This window comes from Bacillus rossius, chromosome 13, assembly GCF_032445375.1.
Source record: "Bacillus rossius redtenbacheri isolate Brsri chromosome 13, Brsri_v3, whole genome shotgun sequence".
In the NCBI taxonomy this organism is placed as follows: Eukaryota; Metazoa; Arthropoda; class Insecta; order Phasmatodea; family Bacillidae; genus Bacillus; species Bacillus rossius.
In genome coordinates this window covers 39,666,814-39,688,227 of record NC_086340.1, presented here as the reverse complement: position 1 = coordinate 39,688,227, position 21,414 = coordinate 39,666,814, and the positions used below count along the sequence as shown (strand labels likewise).

General features: G+C 38.8%; 2 protein-coding genes across 2 annotated transcripts in view; one reads left to right on the top strand and one right to left on the bottom strand.

The window, feature by feature from the left end:
• The window catches only part of LOC134538458 (protein APCDD1-like), a 178,365-nt gene extending 172,039 nt beyond the window's left edge, over positions 1-6,326 (top strand). The window contains exon 5 of the mRNA XM_063379785.1: positions 5,568-6,326. Within this exon, the coding sequence (XP_063235855.1) occupies positions 5,568-6,233 (666 nt within the window). The 3' untranslated portion in view covers positions 6,234-6,326. The remainder of the gene's footprint in view (positions 1-5,567) is intronic.
• LOC134538624 (collagen alpha-2(IV) chain-like) overlaps positions 6,257-21,414 on the bottom strand; it is a 46,844-nt gene continuing 31,686 nt past the window's right edge. Inside the window, exons 2-3 of the mRNA XM_063380057.1 lie at positions 6,388-7,189; positions 6,257-6,317 (exon numbers count right to left, since the gene is read on the bottom strand). Of these exons, the coding sequence (XP_063236127.1) occupies positions 6,257-6,317; positions 6,388-7,189 (863 nt within the window). The remainder of the gene's footprint in view (positions 6,318-6,387; positions 7,190-21,414) is intronic.

The window sequence follows — 21,414 nt, the reverse complement described above, 5'->3', positions numbered from 1 at the left end:
TTAACCTTTGAATCCATCCTTGGCTATAATTGTTAGATTACCCTTTTGAACACTATTTACTCAGCATAATTTATTCAGTATTTTTAAGGATATTGTTACACGAAGTTGAAGGTTCACGTGAATGTACTTCACCTGTTTACACTTTCCCATGAAGCTCATGGAAGCCTTCAATCTGATTCAAAAATAATTAGGTACTAAGTGCTAGAGAACACAAAATGTTCGTAACAGAACAACAGAAGAGATTTCTCTAGTGTTAAAACGTTTATCGTCTAGTCCAGGCCGTAATTCTGTACACCGGAAGTAATGGCCACCGTGTCATAATTTTTTTCATTTTAAAGGAGAGCAAGTTTTCGAGTCACGTCCACACAGTGCCTTTTTCATCCGAACGAAACATACCGTGCATTTTATTTTATATTTATATAGAGTGAACACAAGCTCTATTCTATGTACAGGTACACCACCGAAAAAAAGCGCCTACTCTATTTCTGTACCTTCAGGGTAAAGAATTGTGCCTCACATTGATTGTTGTATCATGATCTAACAGGCAAATTAGAAAATAGATTGCTTGAACTCCAGATATGTTGTGCAATATTTATTTTTTAAGTTTTTGAAACCTGGAAAACGTAACCCATCACTGTGAGCAGAAATGGTTCAAACTCACAAAATTAAGTCACATGCACACAATTTTTCTCGCCGGGGTCATCTCATCTGTCGGCCAATAGAAATTACCTGCACAGTTACCGTAGCCATGTCACATGACCCACGGGAAAATCAGTGCTAGCAATCCCCGGGCATTCATATAAATATTTATCAGGATGTCTTGTAGCGACGAGTATCAGGCTATATAACTAACTGGGTACCATGTGACAAGGGAATCTTGTAAAAAAAAAATCCAAATTCAAGCACACACTGAAGAAACATCTTTTTAACATCTACTCAGAAGGTTGTCTTAGCGGCTTGCCAACTGCACGAATCTGTGTATGAATATGTGTGTGTGCAATTGGTATCAATGTAATGCTATTGCTATTTATGCTTTTTTTTAAATTGGCAACGTGTTAATTTTTACACTTAATTTAATATCAGCATGTGTGTGGTTATATTTTACATTGGGTAATATTGAAATAAGTTTTTCGATTTTTTTTAACGTTTAATTATCGCAAAGGTCTGTTTTCCAGCATATTTTATAGTCAGCTATGTCTTTGTCATGTTAAGGATCCCATCCAATCAGGAGTGTTGTTGGCTCGCTGGTGCTTCTAGCGCGGTGCTGCCACTGGACTGGCGCGCAGTCTTCTCGCAGTGCATGGGGCAACTATGAGATTTGAGCAGTAACCTTAACATAAGATGGCGGGAAAAAAGGTGTAATGCAAGTTTTAAACGACTGCTTTCACAAATCTGTACAGGGTTATTCTAAAAAACACGTTTTAACATTTTCACTGTCATCAGGGTCACGTACCGGCGGGAATTTTGGCTAACTTCCTGTGAAACTCTGTCCACTGACTTGCGTAGGCAGTTGGCGGTCCGCAGGTCGGACAGAGCGGAGGGGACCTGTCTTCCGAGTCTAGTTTAGATGTCGGGCTCTGGATTAGTGAGATCTGCAAGACGACTCCTGTTCTACCCTGAAAGGGCGCAGACATAGGAGGGGAGGTGGCGGGCGAGCCGGCCTTCGGGCCGGGAAACAGAGTCATCTGGGTTGGTGGCCCCAGCCGCTGATCATTGCCGAAGCTCTGATTTCACAAACCCCCCCAACCCTTCCCCCCCGCCACCCGATAAACAAAAGGGAGCAATCCCTAACAGTTATGTTTTTCTTAAATCTGTGGAATGTTATAAAAAAAGCGAACTGGAACGCTACTCCCACCCTATCAAAGCCAAGCCTTAAGGATCGTCTTGCATCCAAGTCGAGAGGTCGTTTAGGGCTTGTAGTTCCGTGCGCACTCGCCAGGGCGCGCTAGAGTGCGGCTACTCCAATCGAAACCAATTCGGGTTCCATTCGGGTTTCCGAAGCCCCTCCCCTGGATAGGCGACCAAATGCAGTTTTAATCAGGCGAGCCGGCGACAGTTTTGACGATTCGGCGGGCAGCACGCGGTAAGGGCGCATCAACTCTCTACGCAGCCCGAGGCAACTCGCTTCTGAAAAGTCGTGAACGGCTTTCTCTTTTAACCAACTCGTGTCTTACATGTTTCTATAAGTACTTAAATGCAAAAGCTTGGAAGCACTGAGCAAAAGTTGGGAGCGAGCCCTAATACCATAGCATCTCCCACAGGTGACACGAGTGGAAACAAGATGAATTTAGAGCACTCACTGGAGAACAGGTTGACTGTTTGAGGATCGACAAGGCAAAAAAAAATCTTAAAGACTACGGTGTTAGCTTATAAGCATATTCATTTTATTGTTGACATAGGATTATATATATTAGATCCAATTATTTCTCCCTCTTTTTGTTACACAGAAATTTCCATTATTACAATGCAGTCTTAATTTAAACTTGTTTATACCTCATTTGAATATAATTGAAATCGTGTGATTACGAAGTTACTCTATCGTTAAGTTACCAAATGTTGCAACTTATCCTAGCCCGGCCGGGGATCCAACGGAAGTTAACATACATTATAAAAAGTAGGATACAATATCGAATTATAACCATACCAACTCCACTTGTACCCTTATATTAAATTATTTCTGAAATAACATTATAATTTAATCATGCTAAACCAGATCAATTTCGATACTGCTGTCATTTACAATTTTTGTTGTAAAAAAACAATGTTATTGTCCTTAACAGTGATTACAGACTAATTTCATAGTCCTGTTGGCTGGTGCATGTCGTCAAGAAGGAGAACAATGGTGGCCGAAAAGAAAGAAAAGCCCGCTGCAGGGTCGCTGGTAGCAAGGGTTGCATCTGTAGTTGAATTTGGAACTCGGGAGACGCCCTGTGTGGTACTTAAACCCACTGCACAGAAGCACAGTGTAAAATTAGGATATTGGAAGTTTTCAACTATATAAAAACAAAAGGGGAACGTCAGACTAACTATTGTGGAATGAGGCGTAAATTATTACTCACCATCGTGGGTTGCAACTCGCAGATTATTCCATGCAGGAAATGTGACACGACCGTGGGTGTCGAGCAAAACTACGATGCACTTCCGGCACTACCGAATACTGCTTAAAATCAATAATGAAAATACAATATTTCGGGAACACTCCCGGGTCAAGAGCGACTACATACTAAGTAGCCAACTGGAGAGATCACTCGAAACAAAATTTAACTAGCGAAATAATTCGCGGACGACGTTCCAGGACACGATCTGGGCTCGGTCGAGACAGAAGGACGACTTCCTCTCATAATGGGAAGCGCAGTACATTAAAATGCCGAAAGGCGCCTGGGGGCAAAGAAGAGGGCTCTGATTGGCTGGTACCCTGTCAGTTAGGGGCCTATGCATCAACAGGGGGAAGGGGGGGTATGTGTATATAGCAGGTGGACGGCAGTCAAGGGGCAACTCGTAGAGGGGTGTAACAGGCTGGGACGAGGGGCACTCTCGTGGCGAGTTACGGAACTAAGTGCAGTTGGTTGTCGAGGCCGCCACGAGAGATCGCGGTGGAGGCACTGCACATAAGCTAGGACCAAAGGGGCGACACTGGCGCTCCGAGACGAGAGGCTGGGGAAGTAGATGGGCTCGTGGTCGAGACATAGGTCGCAGAGAGCGCGAATGTGCCGCGCTCAGGCGGGTAAAGATGGAATTGAGATTTAAACTTTAGTTCACGATACCACCGAGAGGTATCGTTTATGGTATAGCTGCGAGAAGGAAGACCTTGGTAGGAGCACTTCTCGGAACAGGGATTGGGGTGAAAGGAGGGAGGGGGGGGGGGGTTGGCACAGTCAGTGGGAAAACGGGGCTCCGGCCCGAGGCTACGTGCCTGGCCGGGGTGTAACTTGGGCCGAGAGGCTTGACCTAACTCGCCTACTGCAGCTGAGTCTCAGGTCGGAAAACGACCCTGAGAAGCTTGCCGAAGCACAGAACAAAACGTGAGTTCGTGACAGAATGGATAAGGAGGTACTAGATAACACGCCAGGGCGTGTTCTGGATGGTGGGAACTAAGGTCTGTCCAGCAGAGTCGGCTGGACACAGTTATCCTATGCTGAGGGAGCCTGGAAAAGGACTGCCAGCAGCTTGGCAAAGTTTGAATGGGAGTGAGCCTTAGAAGGGAAAAGTTTAAATATGACAAATATTTAGGAGAAACAAAGTAAATTTAAATTGAAGCAAACGGTTTTGGAAATGCTAATCCGAGGGAATTTTTGGCACACTCTAAAGCATGTAATCGGTTATCGACTAGCAGGGGCGCAACAACAGGGGGGGGGGGGCGGCAGGGGTATTTGACCCCCCCCCCCTCTGAAACCTTGAAGTGAGGGCAAACGGGGGCAATGAAAGTGCTGTGTAATCAATTTTTAGATAATAAAACTGCTTAATTATCACCATTTTCCACCTGGAAATACAAATTTTCCCGGGGGAGGACCATCGGACCCCCGAGAAGGTGGAAACAGGGCATGTGCGGGTGTTGTGCGCAGGCGCAGTGGTGCGCCGTGTGCCAGGCCGTGTGACTGGTAAGGAGGCATGTGCGGGTGTTGTGCGCAGGCGCAGTGGTGCGCCGTGTGCCAGGCCGTGTGACTGGTAAGGAGGCATGTGCGGGTGTTGTGCGCAGGCGCAGTGGTGCGCCGTGTGCCAGGCCGTGTGACTGGTAAGGAGGCATGTGCGGGTGTTGTGCGCAGGCGCAGTGGTGCGCCGTGTGCCAGGCCGTGTGACTGGTAAGGAGGCATGTGCGGGTGTTGTGCGCAGGCGCAGTGGTGCGCCGTGTGCCAGGCCGTGTGACTGGTAAGGAGGCATGTGCGGGTGTTGTGCGCAGGCGCAGTGGTGCGCCGTGTGCCAGGCCGTGTGACTGGTAAGGAGGCATGTGCGGGTGTTGTGCGCAGGCGCAGTGGTGCGCCGTGTGCCAGGCCGTGTGACTGGTAAGGAGGCATGTGCGGGTGTTGTGCGCAGGCGCAGTGGTGCGCCGTGTGCCAGGCCGTGTGACTGGTAAGGAGGCATGTGCGGGTGTTGTGCGCAGGCGCAGTGGTGCGCCGTGTGCCAGGCCGTGTGACTGGTAAGGAGGCATGTGCGGGTGTTGTGCGCAGGCGCAGTGGTGCGCCGTGTGCCAGGCCGTGTGACTGGTAAGGAGGCATGTGCGGGTGTTGTGCGCAGGCGCAGTGGTGCGCCGTGTGCCAGGCCGTGTGACTGGTAAGGAGGCATGTGCGGGTGTTGTGCGCAGGCGCAGTGGTGCGCCGTGTGCCAGGCCGTGTGACTGGTAAGGAGGCATGTGCGGGTGTTGTGCGCAGGCGCAGTGGTGCGCCGTGTGCCAGGCCGTGTGACTGGTAAGGAGGCATGTGCGGGTGTTGTGCGCAGGCGCAGTGGTGCGCCGTGTGCCAGGCCGTGTGACTGGTAAGGAGGCATGTGCGGGTGTTGTGCGCAGGCGCAGTGGTGCGCCGTGTGCCAGGCCGTGTGACTGGTAAGGAGGCATGTGCGGGTGTTGTGCGCAGGCGCAGTGGTGCGCCGTGTGCCAGGCCGTGGCGCGCGCCGGGGAGACGGCACCACCGCACCTCCACGCCAGGCCCAGGCTCCCGGTGCTGCGCAGCTACCTGGCCGGCGACTGGGTGTCCTCGCGCTGCGAGACCCGGCCCCTGGGCACCTTTCTGCGCCGCCGGCTGCGGCTGGGCTCCGGCCCCGCCTGGCGCGGCGAGTACCGCTTCTTCGCCGACCCGGCCTGCGCGCTGCCCGTCTTCTCCGCCGTGGCCACGGGCAGCTACGCGCCGCTCGCCGACTCGCTGTTCGAGTTCCGCGTGGAGCGCGTGTCGCTCGCCGTGCTGGACCCCGGAGCAGCGCGTGCCCTGCGCTGCGGGGGCGACCTGACCCCCGCCGGCGGCTGCCCCGCGCTGGGCCTTGTCGTGCCGAGCGTCGAGTACGAGACCGTGCGCATCGACGTGGACCCGCAGGGCGCCTCGCTGCTGCTCGTGGGCCAGCCCGACACGGACGGCCGCCGCCGGGGGCCCGGGGACGGCGCCACGGCCTACCAGCTGCCCCTGGTGCAGTGCCGCCCCCAGCAGGACAACCAGCTGTACCCGGTGCCGCTGCGCATGTCTGGCGGCGGACAGCTCGCGGGCGCCTCTCTGGCGTGGCTGCTGGCGCTCTGCTGGCTGCTGCTGTAGACCAGGAGCTCCCGAGGACCTCGTCACTGCTGGCTGCTGCTGTAGACCAGGAGCTCCCGAGGACCTCGTCTCTGCCGGCTGCTGCTGTAGACCAGGAGCTCCCGAGGACCTCGTCACTGCCGGCTGCTGCTGTAGACCAGGGGTTCCCGAGGACCTCGTCTCTGCCGGCTGCTGCTGTAGACCAGGAGCTCCCGAGGACCTCGTCTCTGCCGGCTGCTGCTGTAGACCAGGAGCTCCCGAGGACCTCGTCACTGCCGGCTGCTGCTGTAGACCAGGGGCTCCCGAGGACCTCGTCTCTGCCGGCTGCTGCTGTAGACCAGGAGCTCCCGAGGACCTCGTCTCTGCCGGCTGCTGCTGTAGACCAGGAGCTCCCGAGGACCTCGTCTCTGCCGGCTGCTGCTGTAGACCAGGGGCTCCCGAGGACCTCGTCACTGCCGGCTGCTGCTGTAGACCAGGGGCTCCCGAGGACCTCGTCACTGCCGGCTGCTGCTGTAGACCAGGGGCTCCCGAGGACCTCGTCACTGCCGGCTGCTGCTGTAGACCAGGGGCTCCCGAGGACCTCGTCACTGCCGGCTGCTGCTGTAGACCAGGAGCTCCCGAGGACCTCGTCACTGCCGGCTGCTGCTGTAGACCAGGGGTTCCCGAGGACCTCGTCTCTGCCGGCTGCTGCTGTAGACCAGGGGCTCCCGAGGACCTCGTCTCTGCCGGCTGCTGCTGTAGACCAGGAGCTCCCGAGGACCTCGTCACTGCCGGCTGCTGCTGTAGACCAGGGGCTCCCGAGGACCTCGTCTCTGCCGGCTGCTGCTGTAGACCAGGGGCTCCCGAGGACCTCGTCTCTGCCGGCTGCTGCTGTAGACCAGGGGCTCCCGAGGACCTCGTCACTGCCGGCTGCTGCTGTAGACCAGGAGCTCCCGAGGACCTCGTCACTGCCGGCTGCTGCTGTAGACCAGGAGCTCCTGTGGACCTTTTATGGGCCGCTCTGGCGTTGCTGCTGGCGCTCTGTTGGCTGCTGCTGTAGACCCAGTAGCTCCTGATGACATCGTATTGGTCTCTCTGGCTTGACTGCTGGTTACTGCTGTAGACCCAGGTGTTCTTGAGGACCTTATATTGGTATCCCTGGCGTGGCTGATGGCGCTCTGCTGGCTGCTGCTGTAGATCCAGGAGAGTAGTCTTTTCAAGAATAGTGTTGAAATTGGTAGTATCTTTTTTTGTTTATGCTATTTGAAATGAACTTATTGTCTATATAAAGTTTTTTTGTATAAGAATTTATCATTTAAATGGGTTTTTAATTCTTTATTAAACTTCAATTAAATTTTTTAACTTAACCTTAGCACTTACTGTGAACATAAAATCGTGTGGTATTCAGATCCGAATTAAATGTTCGATTGTAGCCTTTGTCTAAAATATTCATTCTTAGTATACTACTCATAGATGAAAAAAAATAGCACGTGTAACTCAGTACATGTGATAGAAGTGAAACTTCTTTGGCAATTCATACCTCGACTCGTAAGTATATCGTAATCGGTAAATTACCAGAGAAAGAAAAAGAGAGATAAATATTAATCACTGTTGAAATACTCTGACCACAAGGAAAAAATTGTGCGTGTTACTGTTTCTTCAAACAATTCTGCGATTTGAAGCACGCCAAATCTTTGAAAGAAATATTAAATTAATAACAAGTAGTGCTATCTATGTAGGAAATGGAAGATCTTACTAACAGCGCCCTATACGCTGCTGGTTGAACAAAGAGGAACGTGAGCGCACTGGCAACAATAAAAATTTCAAGGTATTCACAGCTGACTGTATATGATACCTATATCTATTTTCTGAAACAAGTGCATGCGCACACACTCTGTCTTATTCTTTCGTTCATCTATCTCACTTTTTTTTTTTTTTGGTGGGGAAAGAATCATTGTACACAGAGGAGAAGGAAAACGAGCCCAACAACTTATTTGGCATAGTGCTCTCTTTATATCTCTTTGGACAAGTACCTATTCTTTGGCCTTTTCGCGTCAGAAACGTTTCACAACAAAGTTTCACGAAAACGTATTAAAATACGGCCTTGAAATTGAACTCTCATCGCGCCCAAAGACGTTTCACTTCAAAAATTGTGGCTTTACAGAAATCATTGGAACCTGAGTTAAGTTATTCACTTAAGCCCTTTAGTAACATGTGAAGTTAGCTATAATATTAAATTTATTTAAAATAATGGTGAAAAACTAAAAAAAATTATAGAAGCAAATTAATTTAGGATACTGACCCATTAAAAGCCGGATTCACAAAAGCTGGAATATAACGTAAACGAGATGCCAAGGGTCCGAGAGCAAGACGATAATGGCCACCATTCACGAGAAAACACTTCTTTGACAGAACTCACGCAACCAAAAATTTTATTTAAAAAAACCTATTCATTTTTGATTTTGCGCTGTAATTTATTTTTGTGAATAGAAAATAAACAGTCATGTACAATTAAATATATTTGTTAACTTGTAAATTTACATGAAAACAACTGTGTCACTACAAAATAGTGTTCGCATTAATACTGGGTTAGGATTCTTAGCCAGACATTTATGTTTTGTGTTGTCCCATTACCTCCTATAGTTAAAGTTATTTGTAAATCGTTCTTTGAATAGATTTCCAATATTAACATACATAATAAAAAAAATCTAACTATTGAGTATTTGATTATATTTTCAATGGTTTGGAAATAATTATGCCTGAATGAAACATCAATTAAGATATAAAATTATACACCAATTTTCGTAAGAATACTCATTGTTATCGAAAAATGTATTTCATATAGGCAGAAATATTCATAGCCATGTGTTGAACAAATTTACAATACCTTTCTTGTAGTATTACAGACTATTTCTTGCGGACTGGTTTCCAAAGGAATCTTTTGTAAACGTAGTGGTCAAGTGTAATTATTTTGTCATACATATATGTGTATACAGAAACAATGATTGCTAAACAAATTGAAATTGAAATAAGATATTCTTTAATTAATTTTTCAAAATTTATTCTTGCTCGTTTTTCGAGGTCGGTTTAATACTGCCATATCGCATGCTTGTGAATCTAACGCAGTCTCCTGATTGGCTGAACGGGAGGCAGACAAAATATGTAGGATATTAATAATTTCTGTTCACGGGCAATTGTGAATGAGGCTTCAGGTTCAATTTTTGCCATTTAAAATCTTTTTTGTTGCTAATTTCCTAATTATATGAACAAATAATTAACAATAATACTACATCAGTAATGTAAATTAATTATAATGATGAAAGAAGTTCGGTTGAGTGCCATTGACACGATAAGTCAGTCAAATATTTTGATTATGAAAATTGCCTGATTTTTACATATAACATGTAACATTCAGAATATATATTGGCAAAAATACTGGCCACAGCAACAACATGCAATGCTTATGTAGCGTATAGTTCGTATAAACTGTCCTAGATGAGAAATAGTGACATGAAAATGTGATAACAGTACATAGTGGGTTAAGGTGAGCCTTAGTTTAAATGGGATCAATGTTTTCTCTTGTGAGAAATGTTTTGAAATGTTTGTGATAAGGTAGAATAATAAAAAAAAAACAATTACATGTTTCACCATAGAAACTAGTTGACCATTGTACTGTAAAAAGAGCGGGTATTATTTATAAACATTAAGATTCAAACTGTAAAACATTATTACAATGATAAGAACACTTGTTTGGTTGAGTGGTAAATTTTTACGATGCTTATATTTAGTTTAAACCTAAAAAAAAAAAAAATAGTGTAAAATGTGATTGTAAAAAAAAATAATATATGGAATTTCTGCAAATGTTGGTGTGATTTGGCTAAAATAACATACTTTTAGACCATATGGCTCTAAGACGTACTTAATATTATTAGATTTGCTGTGTATAATTGTATGTAAAATTTAATATGTGTATATACTATTTAATTAATAATAAAATGTACAGGGAGAGTCTCAATTCGACCGAAAAACTTCGGCTGCTGGTAATATTGACAAGTAGGTTGTACGTAAACATATCTACGATTATGGTCTAAAAAGCTTCTAAATTTGGACCCAAACGTCTTTGAAGCTGAAGATGAACGACATTTTGATTTTAAAGTAGCCTAAAACCCGCAGCTTTGCTCCCATGATTTTAGAGTATTGCTAATATCGTACCATTGAAAGCAAAGTATCCGATTAATTCTAAACATTTTTACTAAATAAATAGACACAAATTTTTCGGGTGCATAAAATATTTATTTCATTATAAAACCTTTTAAGAATGATATTTTTTAAGTAGATATGCGTGGTCCTTTTTAATTTTTAGTATAGGTCAAGTATATGATATAAAACTTCTGTTTTGGAGTTTTTGAGTATATATTTTACCTTAATGAAATCACAATAACCTCTTTATTATTTCATGAGATAGACAATTAAAAAATTTGTTAAACACGCGCCTATTTCATTTGAACTATGTTCATGCCATCGTTTACACTAACACACTCGTTGACTATGGTTAAAGCTATGCTTAGAATAGTTAAATAATTTCACCTGATTACAAATACCTTCCCATTATATAAGGAGGTTCGATACGAAAACATCTTAATTTGAAATTAAGAGTACAGATATCAAATTTACTATTGAACATATTAGTTGATTCTTAGTTTTCTTAGTATTACTTAAAATAATTCCCAAACTTTTTACCCCTCTCCTCTTTTTTCACATGGAGGCCCAGGCAAACTCAGAAGTACCTAAGTGAATATGGCAATTCCAGTTAACCAAACAAAAAATAAAGTCATCCCACTTTTTATCTTTTTACCACAGATGTTAATTCCAAAATAACTATAAAAATTATATTTATGTTTAGTTTAAATTTATCTTGTGAATACTGATTTAATGGGTTTCATAATATATATTTTAATTTTTTAAATAATAATAACTACTTTTACAATGTCCGAGGCATGTTTGTCATTTACAATATCTTAAATGGAGATTATATTTCATCGGAATATATTATTTTTTAATATTAAAACCATTTTTATAATATTTCACCTTTTAATAAAATAGAACTTCAGAAAATTTTAAAAGAGTTGGTACATCATACATACCCTTTTAAACTCTTGGGGGGTTACATTTCGGAAAATTTAAAAAACGATGGCTGGTAGTTAACGTACGTTTATTATTGGTACCCAATTTTTTTTACGATGCTTTATTAAATTTGAAGTTAAACCTTGTATTTTTGTTATGTTTGGTTAGCTTAGCATGTATAATTAATTATATTATATATATTTACATATTTTTCATTCTTTAGCAGTTGAATTTCACAAAAAGGTTAGAATAATAGTTTGCAGTTTTCTTATCATTGGTACCAAAAATAATTTATTTTGGTTAATTTTATTTAGAGATATAATTATTAATCTTAAAACCATATTTATCTTCGTAATTTTCGTAAGCTTATTATTGGTATCCAATATAATTTATTATTACCTTTATTAAATTGGTAGATATAATTATTAATTAAAAAAATACACTTTTAACCCTTTAGGGGTTGAATTTTGCAAAGTATAAACATTGTGGTTGGTAGTTTTCGTTTTGTTATCATTGGTACCCAAAATCATTTTCTAACTTTAATTAAATTCAGAGATAAAATTATTAATCTTTAAAACATACTTACCCTTTTTTCATCTTTTAGGGGTTGATTTTCGCATAATTTAAAATTTTGGTTGGATATTTTTGTATATTAATTAATTTTTCTTATCTTTTCTTTACCTTGATTAGTTACAGTGATATAATTAATTATCTTAAAACCATATTTAACAATTTTTCACCTCCTTAGGGGTGGAATTCTGTAATAATACATAGCCTAGTTTTTATCATAGCTTAGTTTGCCGAAGACCTTTCTCCTGTACAAAAAGTTCATGAAAATCCTTCAAGTAGTTTTCAATTGATGCTCGTACAAGCTTACAGACAAGTAGACAACAGACAAACAGACAAAAATTTCAAAAACTATCTTTTTGAGTTCTAAATGATGTAAATAGCGATTTTCAAAAGTTTCTTTTTTATATTTAATCTAATTTACAAATGTTTTGCCTTGAACAGTTTTATTATTAGAATAGATAATAGAGAAGTATTTTAAGATAGAACACTGAAAATTTGAATTATGTTTAATAGAAGCAATTTCTATAGATCTAGCAAAATTATTTTATTGAAAAAATGGGAGTGACACCTTTATTTTCTATAATTTTTTTAACGTGTTATTACTCCCAATTATTTCAGTGAAATAATTATCGTACAGCCACAGAATTTGCAGTGGTTGTAGAAATTCAATCAACTAAACATAATATGTGTATTATAATATACATAATCTGTATTGTATACTAGTATACATAATATACATAATATACACAATCTGTAATAAGTTATGTTTAGTTGAAAATGCTCATCGTTCCATCTTAAATACATTCTCTTATATTTACAATACAAAAAGTGTGGCTGTCCCAATATCAAAGACATATAAAGCCTTGAAAAGCACTTTAGACACTAATTCGTATAGAGGTTTACAACTTATTTTGTCGTAATGAACTTGCATCCAAAGTTAGTCTGTCGAATTAAGACTTAGCATGTGTGTCTTTCTCTGTATATATATTTGTGCCATTGTGAAAAAACTTTGACTTGGAAAAAATAAGTATCTGAATTTGTAAAGGTTTGTATATATATTTTATAAAAAAATTGCGTCTAGACAAATTTGTGATTAAATTTTAACAATTAATTTTTTGTGCTTATGTTAAAAGTGTGAAAAATTTTAACTGAGATGTGACTAGTAAAGATTTTTAATTATTTGTGGTTAATCTTGCACAGTGAAAGTTCCAGCACCAGTAAAATACGTAATTACAGCACTCTTTGTTAGCAGGGTTAAAATCTAAAGGATTCGCATGGTTGGGGGGGGGGGGGGGGGGGGGAAAGTTAGAGTTTTGCGCGTGTGATTTAACCAAGTCATCTCTAGCTAGTGTGCTTGTATGTTGTATACTGCCCATATTTTGGCCTGCATGCATACACTAAGCAGAAAAATTTAAAATATACAGAAAGTTTTCCATAAAACATAGTTTTTACATCAAACCTGTTGCACAGGTACGATTTCAAAAATGCAAACAGCCCCCCCCCCCCCCCTCCGGGATTTATGCCTATGCTCATAGGTATGTATATTCTATAGTCATTACTTGAATTTATGTGCCATATTTTTTAATGAGAAAGTGTAAATTTTATTCCTTAAATCTGTTATTATTTTAGTCATTTATTTGTTGTGTTGATTAATTTTGCATCACAAAACCATGTTTAATAATAAATACACTTTAGGTACATAATATGCATTCAAATTTATTTTTATGAAGTTGTGCCAATTGTTTGGACAAAGAATAAAATGTACAGTAAATATATCTGCATTTCTGCCTGATTGAGAATTTTTTTTTAATTGTGGAAAGTGCAGATCTTGAAAATTAGCGAAAGTGTTGAGTTTGGTGATAACATTTTTTGTTGTTTGGTTATTATTTGAGAGATAAATAAAAAGTTCGAATTAGTTCAAAATTAGTAATAATCACTTACTAAACTTGAGGAAAGCACAAGAGCCTATAGATAATTGGACTCTTATGAGAAAATTATTTGCGATAGATGAATTAGGTATATCTTATTTGGAAAGTTGATGCTTGTCAACCTAGTTCGATACTTATACTAGCTATGATTTTGGAACCATTTAAGCACTAATGAAATAAAAAAAACTAAATATTTTAAACTTTTTAACTATTTAACGAAAAACTAAAAAATTCTTATTTAAATAAAAAAAAAAAAAAAAAAAATATGTGGTTCTATTGCATGCATTTTGTTCACTTATCACTAAGATGTACTATAATAGCAAGTTATTGTATAAAAATGTATCACTGTGTGACATGTTGTATCTTATTTTTAAATGTCAGTCGTTGGAACATTTTGTAATTTTTTATGTAAGTTTTGGCATTTATATACAAATACACGAAAAATAATTTATTGTGTGTTGTGTTATCTTCCATTACTGTACATTGTTTACCACGGAAGGGAAACATACATGTAACTTACAAAATTATGTTATGAAATAATAAACATTAAACATAAGCTCAAAATTTATTGGCACAGTGTTAGTAGGCCCCAATCACATTATTGAAAACATAAATTAAACTATAGGTTTATGAAAACAATTTTAGATTTTTTAAATGACTGAAATGGTGAAAAACATATCAAATAAAAATAAACATTTCTTAATTAGTTAATTATCATTAGTCCCTGCTATCTTGTTATTTTTAATTTTTTGCCATTATTTTAATATTTAATTGATCCTTTTAGAATTTCTTGAAAGGTTTTTAAGCATGATTACACACTGATGTTCTTTAAAAGGCACCCGTATGTAATCGCACATATGTTTTAATACAATTTATTTAACATACGCGATTGCAGTTTTGCACTGTTTGTAATGGGAAAAATTGAAGAATGCAAACTAAGAAATAAAATGAAAACAACCCAGAGAGAATAAGCCTAAATCAGCTATGTCAAACCAAAGATGTACCTAAACATGTATTATGTACAATACGACGACAGCACAAACGAACACATTCAAATTTAAATATCATACGGCGCTAGAATTCCATGGAAGGTATTTAGTCATTTAGTTATGTTTTCATTTTATTCCTTAAATTGTGTTCTTGAATTTTTTCCATGACAAACAGTGCAAAACTAGAATGGCATATGTTCAAAAAATTATATTAAATCTAATTTCCCTATTTCATGAATCATTTAAAGAACACACTTATGTATATGTCTTTCCTTCATTGGTTGCTGCCACAGTCTACATTCTGTCCGGCTTGAATACGGATTTTCTCTATATTCTTATTTGTTTCTTGTGTTCAAAGGCGCGTCAAACACCTATGGTCTACTGGAAATGTTTTTAAACATATGAGTATGCATATTAGTTTTGATTATTTATTAAAGTTTAGAAAGTTGTAAGAGTTCAATCATATTTAGTTATTAGGCAAGGCAAACGTAAGTGCTAATAAATGAATTGTGATCACACAACCAAAAATAAATTTGTATGGTTGGCCTTTGAAAAGCGCCGTTATTTTCTGCATATACCTTTTTTGAGACAGCTAATACCACGAGTGTTCTTCTATGCTACCAAAGGACACACGTTGGGAAAATAGGTCCACGTTAACCAATATAGCCTATTCGGACCATCGCACACATCATCCATGACGTCAGAGGTTCACGTGGGCCAATCAGCGATCAGTGTCCGTCACACACAATTTTGGACATTGCAGTTGTAGACGGGCCTTAATGTTCTCCATTTTAAACTGTATTCAAAATATTAACATTAAATTCGCTAGGTCACTAACAAAATATATATTTAAAAAAAGAAGCCCAAAGCTAGTTTTATACACACTTTAAACGTTGAAGACAAATTATTTTATGTCCAAACGAAGGAATTAGGCTCTATGTCAGTTCCCCGACCTCGTCATAACCCCGACCGTTTCCCCTGCACTGCTTTGACCTCCCTCCACGATACCTTCTGGCAGCCCTTGGTCCGCCCCGCAGAAACATCACTGTTCCCATTGGCAGTGGCCAATACTCTCCCATTGGCTGAGGGGAGGTGGCGGACCCGAGGGGTGGGGGCACCCGAGGGATGGGTGGGACCCGCACGGTGGTTGGGACTCGAATGCGGAGTGCTCCGGCGAACTGGGTATTAGGCGCTCATAACTGTGTGGGAGGTGAGGGAAACTTCCTGCGGCATTACAAATGCATTTATATGGTCTTTGATCATTGGTCTTTTATTTGAAATATTTACTGCATTCCACTTAAAATATGATGCTGTATGAAAAATAATATCTGCGTAATTCGCATTTTTTTTGTATCAAATACTAGTGTTCTCTCACCAGTCAATTATATATGTGCTTACATGCTTGATTTTTCATGAAAATATTTTTTTTTTAAGTGCCGCAACTATTGGTGAAAACTTACGGGTAAATAAGTTACGAGATAATACAGTAACATACGTACTTAAAAGTGTTCAGGTTATTTATTTCCGGCATTTTTTTTTTGCGTGAAAATGTTTTGGTTATATTTTGTAAGAATTAAATACAAATAATTTTTTTACTTGGCAAAAAGCTCTATTTGTATCATATAAATATCTTCTAAATCCAAATAAACATTTCTAATATGACCAAAAATTCTAATGAAGGCAACTATTTTGTTTACTGCATGAATTAGTTTCATAAAAATTGGAAATCTACTCCGTGGTTGATCATTCTATTTAGGAAAAGAGCTCAACACGTTTTGGAAATGTATTCGCTAAAATAATTAAACTTTGTATTAGTGTTTATGAAATATTTCGTCAAAGTTATCAGTTTTCACGTTTATTTTGTGTATGATTTCACGACAATAAAAATTATTTAAAGTAAAGCGCTAAGATTTAAATGCATGATTCCTTTTTAAAGTTTTCTCTGTTTGCTCTACTATTAAGAAATTTTTAACAAATTCCCCTAAAGATTTGAAACCACAAATTTAGAAGTATTACACAACACTCGGAACTAGACAATTAATAAGCTGCTGTATTGACAATGAAAATTATGTTTGTGACATCGTTTCTTTCCAACTAATAAAAACTGAACCATTAAAATATTAAGTCATTGTTACAAAAAGAAAAAAAAAACTGTTTGCATTATTTTAACGTTTAATGAAATATATGTTTATTTTAAGTAGACCTAATGATTGGCGTCTTTTTGTGGTAGGCCTACGTGTTTTTTTTTGTTGCCTTGTTAGGTAGATCTCAAAGAAATACTACCTATTGTAGCCGTTAGTATGGTGCGACTTCCGGAAAATTTTTGTAATGCTTTTCGTTTTAGGGTCCATAGACCACAAAACAATAGTTATCTCAAAAGTTTATATAGCCTTTATATTTATATATATATATCTATATATACAATTCAAACTTTTATAGTCACGATAACTGTCGTAATTTTGCACAAATCACTTTCAAACTGATAAATGAAATCTAGTAATAGGAAATCTCGGTCGAGTTCGTTAATGGGCGATATCCGACCAAATGGGTAGAGATGGCTAAGGTTTTAAGGAAAACAGAAAAATCAAAATAACTCCCAAAATATTATTAGTATCACATCCGTTTGAACGTTTAATAAATGTTATGAGTAATACCAAAACATTTTATCTTAGATAACTTTTTGTACAATCAATCATAACTACAAGAGGTGAAAAAATCTGGGTTTTCAATAGAAATCATAACTCCCACAGTAGGAATAATATCAATTCCATTCAAATTGTGTATAAATCCTTTAATTTTTATCTAAAACTTTTGTAAAAAACAATTTTTGATGAGACGAACCATTGGTGAAAGGTGTGGAAAAAAACGGGTTTGAATATTTAAAGATAATAATAATTTCCGTACTATGTACGTTATTGAGCCCTAATCTTTTTAATTGAAAGAGTATTAATTTTATCTACAATTTTTGTCTGAAATAATTTTTTATACGACCAACCATTATTGCAAGGGGTTGAAAAAATTGGGGGGTTGAAAAACCAAAATTCCATATCTTCCTCAGTAGGCACACTATAAATTCCGTTATAATTGTGTATAAATGCTTATATTTTATCTAAAACCTTTGGTCGAAAATATTTTTTTTATAAGATGAACTCGGCGCAAGGGGATAAAAATGTTTTGCGATTAAAATCAAATTAATAATTTCTGTACTATGATCACTATTCAATCTGTTCTTATTCATTTAAATATAGTAAATATTAGATACAAGATACCTCTAAAAAAATTTAATTAAGAAACCATTGTTAATATTTAAAATGTCTCCAAGCGGATATTCATGATTTTTCTGGTAATGTTGTTAAAATGAATATAAGTCACTTTTGTTCCAACATAAAGAAATATAAAGGTCGAAATCTACCTGCTCCTGTAGGCTGCGCTGAAAGGGATTTTTTTCATGTGTTATGTGTCAACCTTGTTCAAACAACTAGGCTTATATATGTGTGTATATATATATGTATATATAGATATATAAATCACAGCCAAAGAAGCAAATTGACGCAGTTTTAAAAATCTGGATAGTTTTATAAGTCACTATAGGCAAAACAAATGGTAGTTTTCACTTGCAGGTCATGACATATCTTTTAACACACCTGATTGTTATTGATGAGTTTTTCCGTCTCGTATGACTTCATTTTGACGAAACGTTACCCACCCAGATTAAAAATTTAGTTGGCCTATATAAAAATAGAAGTTCAACGAAATTTGTTTTTTAGTAAATGGAATATTAATTTTATTAAAACTGTAATCGGTAAGTCACAATATTCTCATTTTAAGACATCTATAAAGAGAATATGGACATAAAAAGGGATTAAAAATAGAAACGGTAAAAAAACCAATGAAATGTGATAGGCGTGAAAGAGGTCTGAAAGGATAATCCAATTAATTGAATGCAGTTTTAGGTAGATATTGAATAAAGACTAGCTATTGTAGCCGTTACCACTCTACTTCTTTCGGAAAATGTTTATGTAGTTTTTCTTTTATTTGTCCGTCGACTGTTGTTGCCACCATATAAATTAATTGTTTACCCAAGTCATTGCTTATAATTTACTCACATACAATAAAATATTTAAAACCCCATATACGTTCACAACGAGCCTTCGGCAACATTTTCACGGAAAGTATTATTGAATATAAAATTTCATTCGAAACGACGGGACTTTTATTAGCGAAATGTACTGCAAACTTAGTTTTTTTTTTTGTTCTTCAAACGTCCTACTGCTACGGCAAAAAGAAAATAAAATCACTACTACAGTATTGTTACGAACTAATGTGGGGAGAATCTTCTGGATCTCAGAGAAAAAAAAATTAAGAATGAAAACCAGCAATTTGAATTACCAATTTTATTATTTAATTTTTTTTCTTATTTCGTCTTTTAAGCGTGGGGAAAAGGGTTCAGTTATGTTAATTCATAAAACGTTATATCTCTATAAAAATAATGCTGGATGTAAGCTTTTTAATAGTATGATTTAATTAATACTCAGAAAATGTGCCTTCGAAGACGCGGGTTATTAGATAGTCCCTGAATAATACCAAGAATAATAATGAGTCTCGCAATGTCGCGCTGGCCGTGAGAGCTTAGAACCGTTGCAGTGTAAACCCCCTGCGAAACTCGGTCCACTCTAGTGAACCAACCTGTTTAGATAGACTCTCAATCAATACACTATCTTAGAGCTTCAAGAATACGCAAAAATATTTATACCGAAATTTTTCACATTGGGCTCTTCAGTTCGTTGCAAATCTTATTTTTAGCTGTTAGAGTCAACTACATTATTTGTAAGGTATTTTGGGTCAAGGTTGGTAATGAAATAGTCTATTGCAGAACTGGATTGTTTAGTGATTCTGGTGTGCTTATTAATTATTTTATGTAAGTTATATGAATTAAGGATGTGCACTAGTTTTTCTTTTTGCATTAGTCTCTTTTAAGAAGTCAATGTTTAGGTTACCACAGAGTATAATTGTGTTTTCCTTGCTTTGTTTATTATTTTATCCAGTTGTTTAAAAAATGAATCAATGTCTCCGTCAGGTGGCCTATAAATACATAGGCTAATATAATACATCTGTCAAATGCAAGTTTGATTTGAATATAGATACAACTACCTCCATTTATAAGTTCAGTTCGACGATAATTGGAAATCATGGTGTAATTTCGTATTGGGTAAAACGTAATTTCTTCATTATTTAACCAATGTTTAATAAAGCATGTAATATTTGGAGTAGTTGCTTCACTTTTTAATAGTGTAGTGTTAAATAACAAATCGAGATCAGTGAGTTTGTTTCTCAGTGACTGAATATTCTGGTGCAAGATGAGAAGCATAGGTTTGTTAGAAGCATGGTGTTTTCTTGTTTATTGAGAATATTATCTTCAGTTTGTGTACCATATGTATTGCTATTCCTAGATATTAAATTCCGGGACTTTACATTAATACTTCTTTTGACGTGATGTAGGCTACATCAAGCCTACATCAAGTCATGCACTCCCATTGCACAAATCTTTCAAAGATAATACTTCTGTTATTCGGAAAAACATTATTACTATTGTCAGTACTTATAGGTAGTGTGAATACATTCTCACCAAAATCAACTTTACAAGTACTTGTGTTTGAGTTTGAGAACCGAGCTTTACTGTATTTATTATTTATTAGTTCGGTTCCATTCTCTAGTTCCCCTGTACAGTAAAGCCTAAAGGAATAATCTCGGATATGCACTCCCCACCAGACATTGTTTTGGTAGAGCTATGGATTAGAGTAGTCAGTTTCTGTTTACCTTCGCGGCTCAAGTGCAATCCATGCCTGGTAAATAATTTCCTAGCTAACGTACTAGTTTATATAACTTGAACATTTTAAACAAATTACAAACATTGTTGATACTCCTATTTATGTCCTTTCCTGCTACATTAACACACGACAGAGTTGGTTGATCGGGACGGGGGGGGGGGGGGGGGGGTGTAGTTCTGTAACAATCACATTTGTTTCACTAAAAAGTTTCTGTTATTGTTTCAGCACATTAATATCTTTATCACCTTCATTTTTGAAACATCATTGGATCCACCAATGATTACAGCTGAATCGTTATGACCAAGTTTTTTAATCACGTTTTCACTTTTTTCCAGGACAGTTTGTATACTTGCACCTGGTTTAATCATACTACATACACATTTTTCAGGCATTACATTACTCAACACACCAGCTATGCCTCTGCCATGACTGGCAGCAAGGATAACTATGTTACCTGATTTTTTGTGTTTCACTGAATCTTGTTTGATTGTGTGGTCTTGTTTGGTAGCCTCTTCTGCCCTTTTGTTCAGAGCATCAAACTTATTTGATACACGAATTGAAAAATCACACGGTAAAGTTGGCTTGCTGATTTTCCCTTACGCACCACTTGCGACCACAAGCACGGAGAAGGAAGACTCACTGCAGATTATTTACTTTTGTCAGACAGATTTAAGCTCAATTTGCAGTACATTTATGACTTCTCGTAGTGAACTCACCTCTTCCAGAAGTTGGAGGACAAGGACCACCTCCGTTTTCGTAGCACTATCGTCTGAGACAGTTGCAC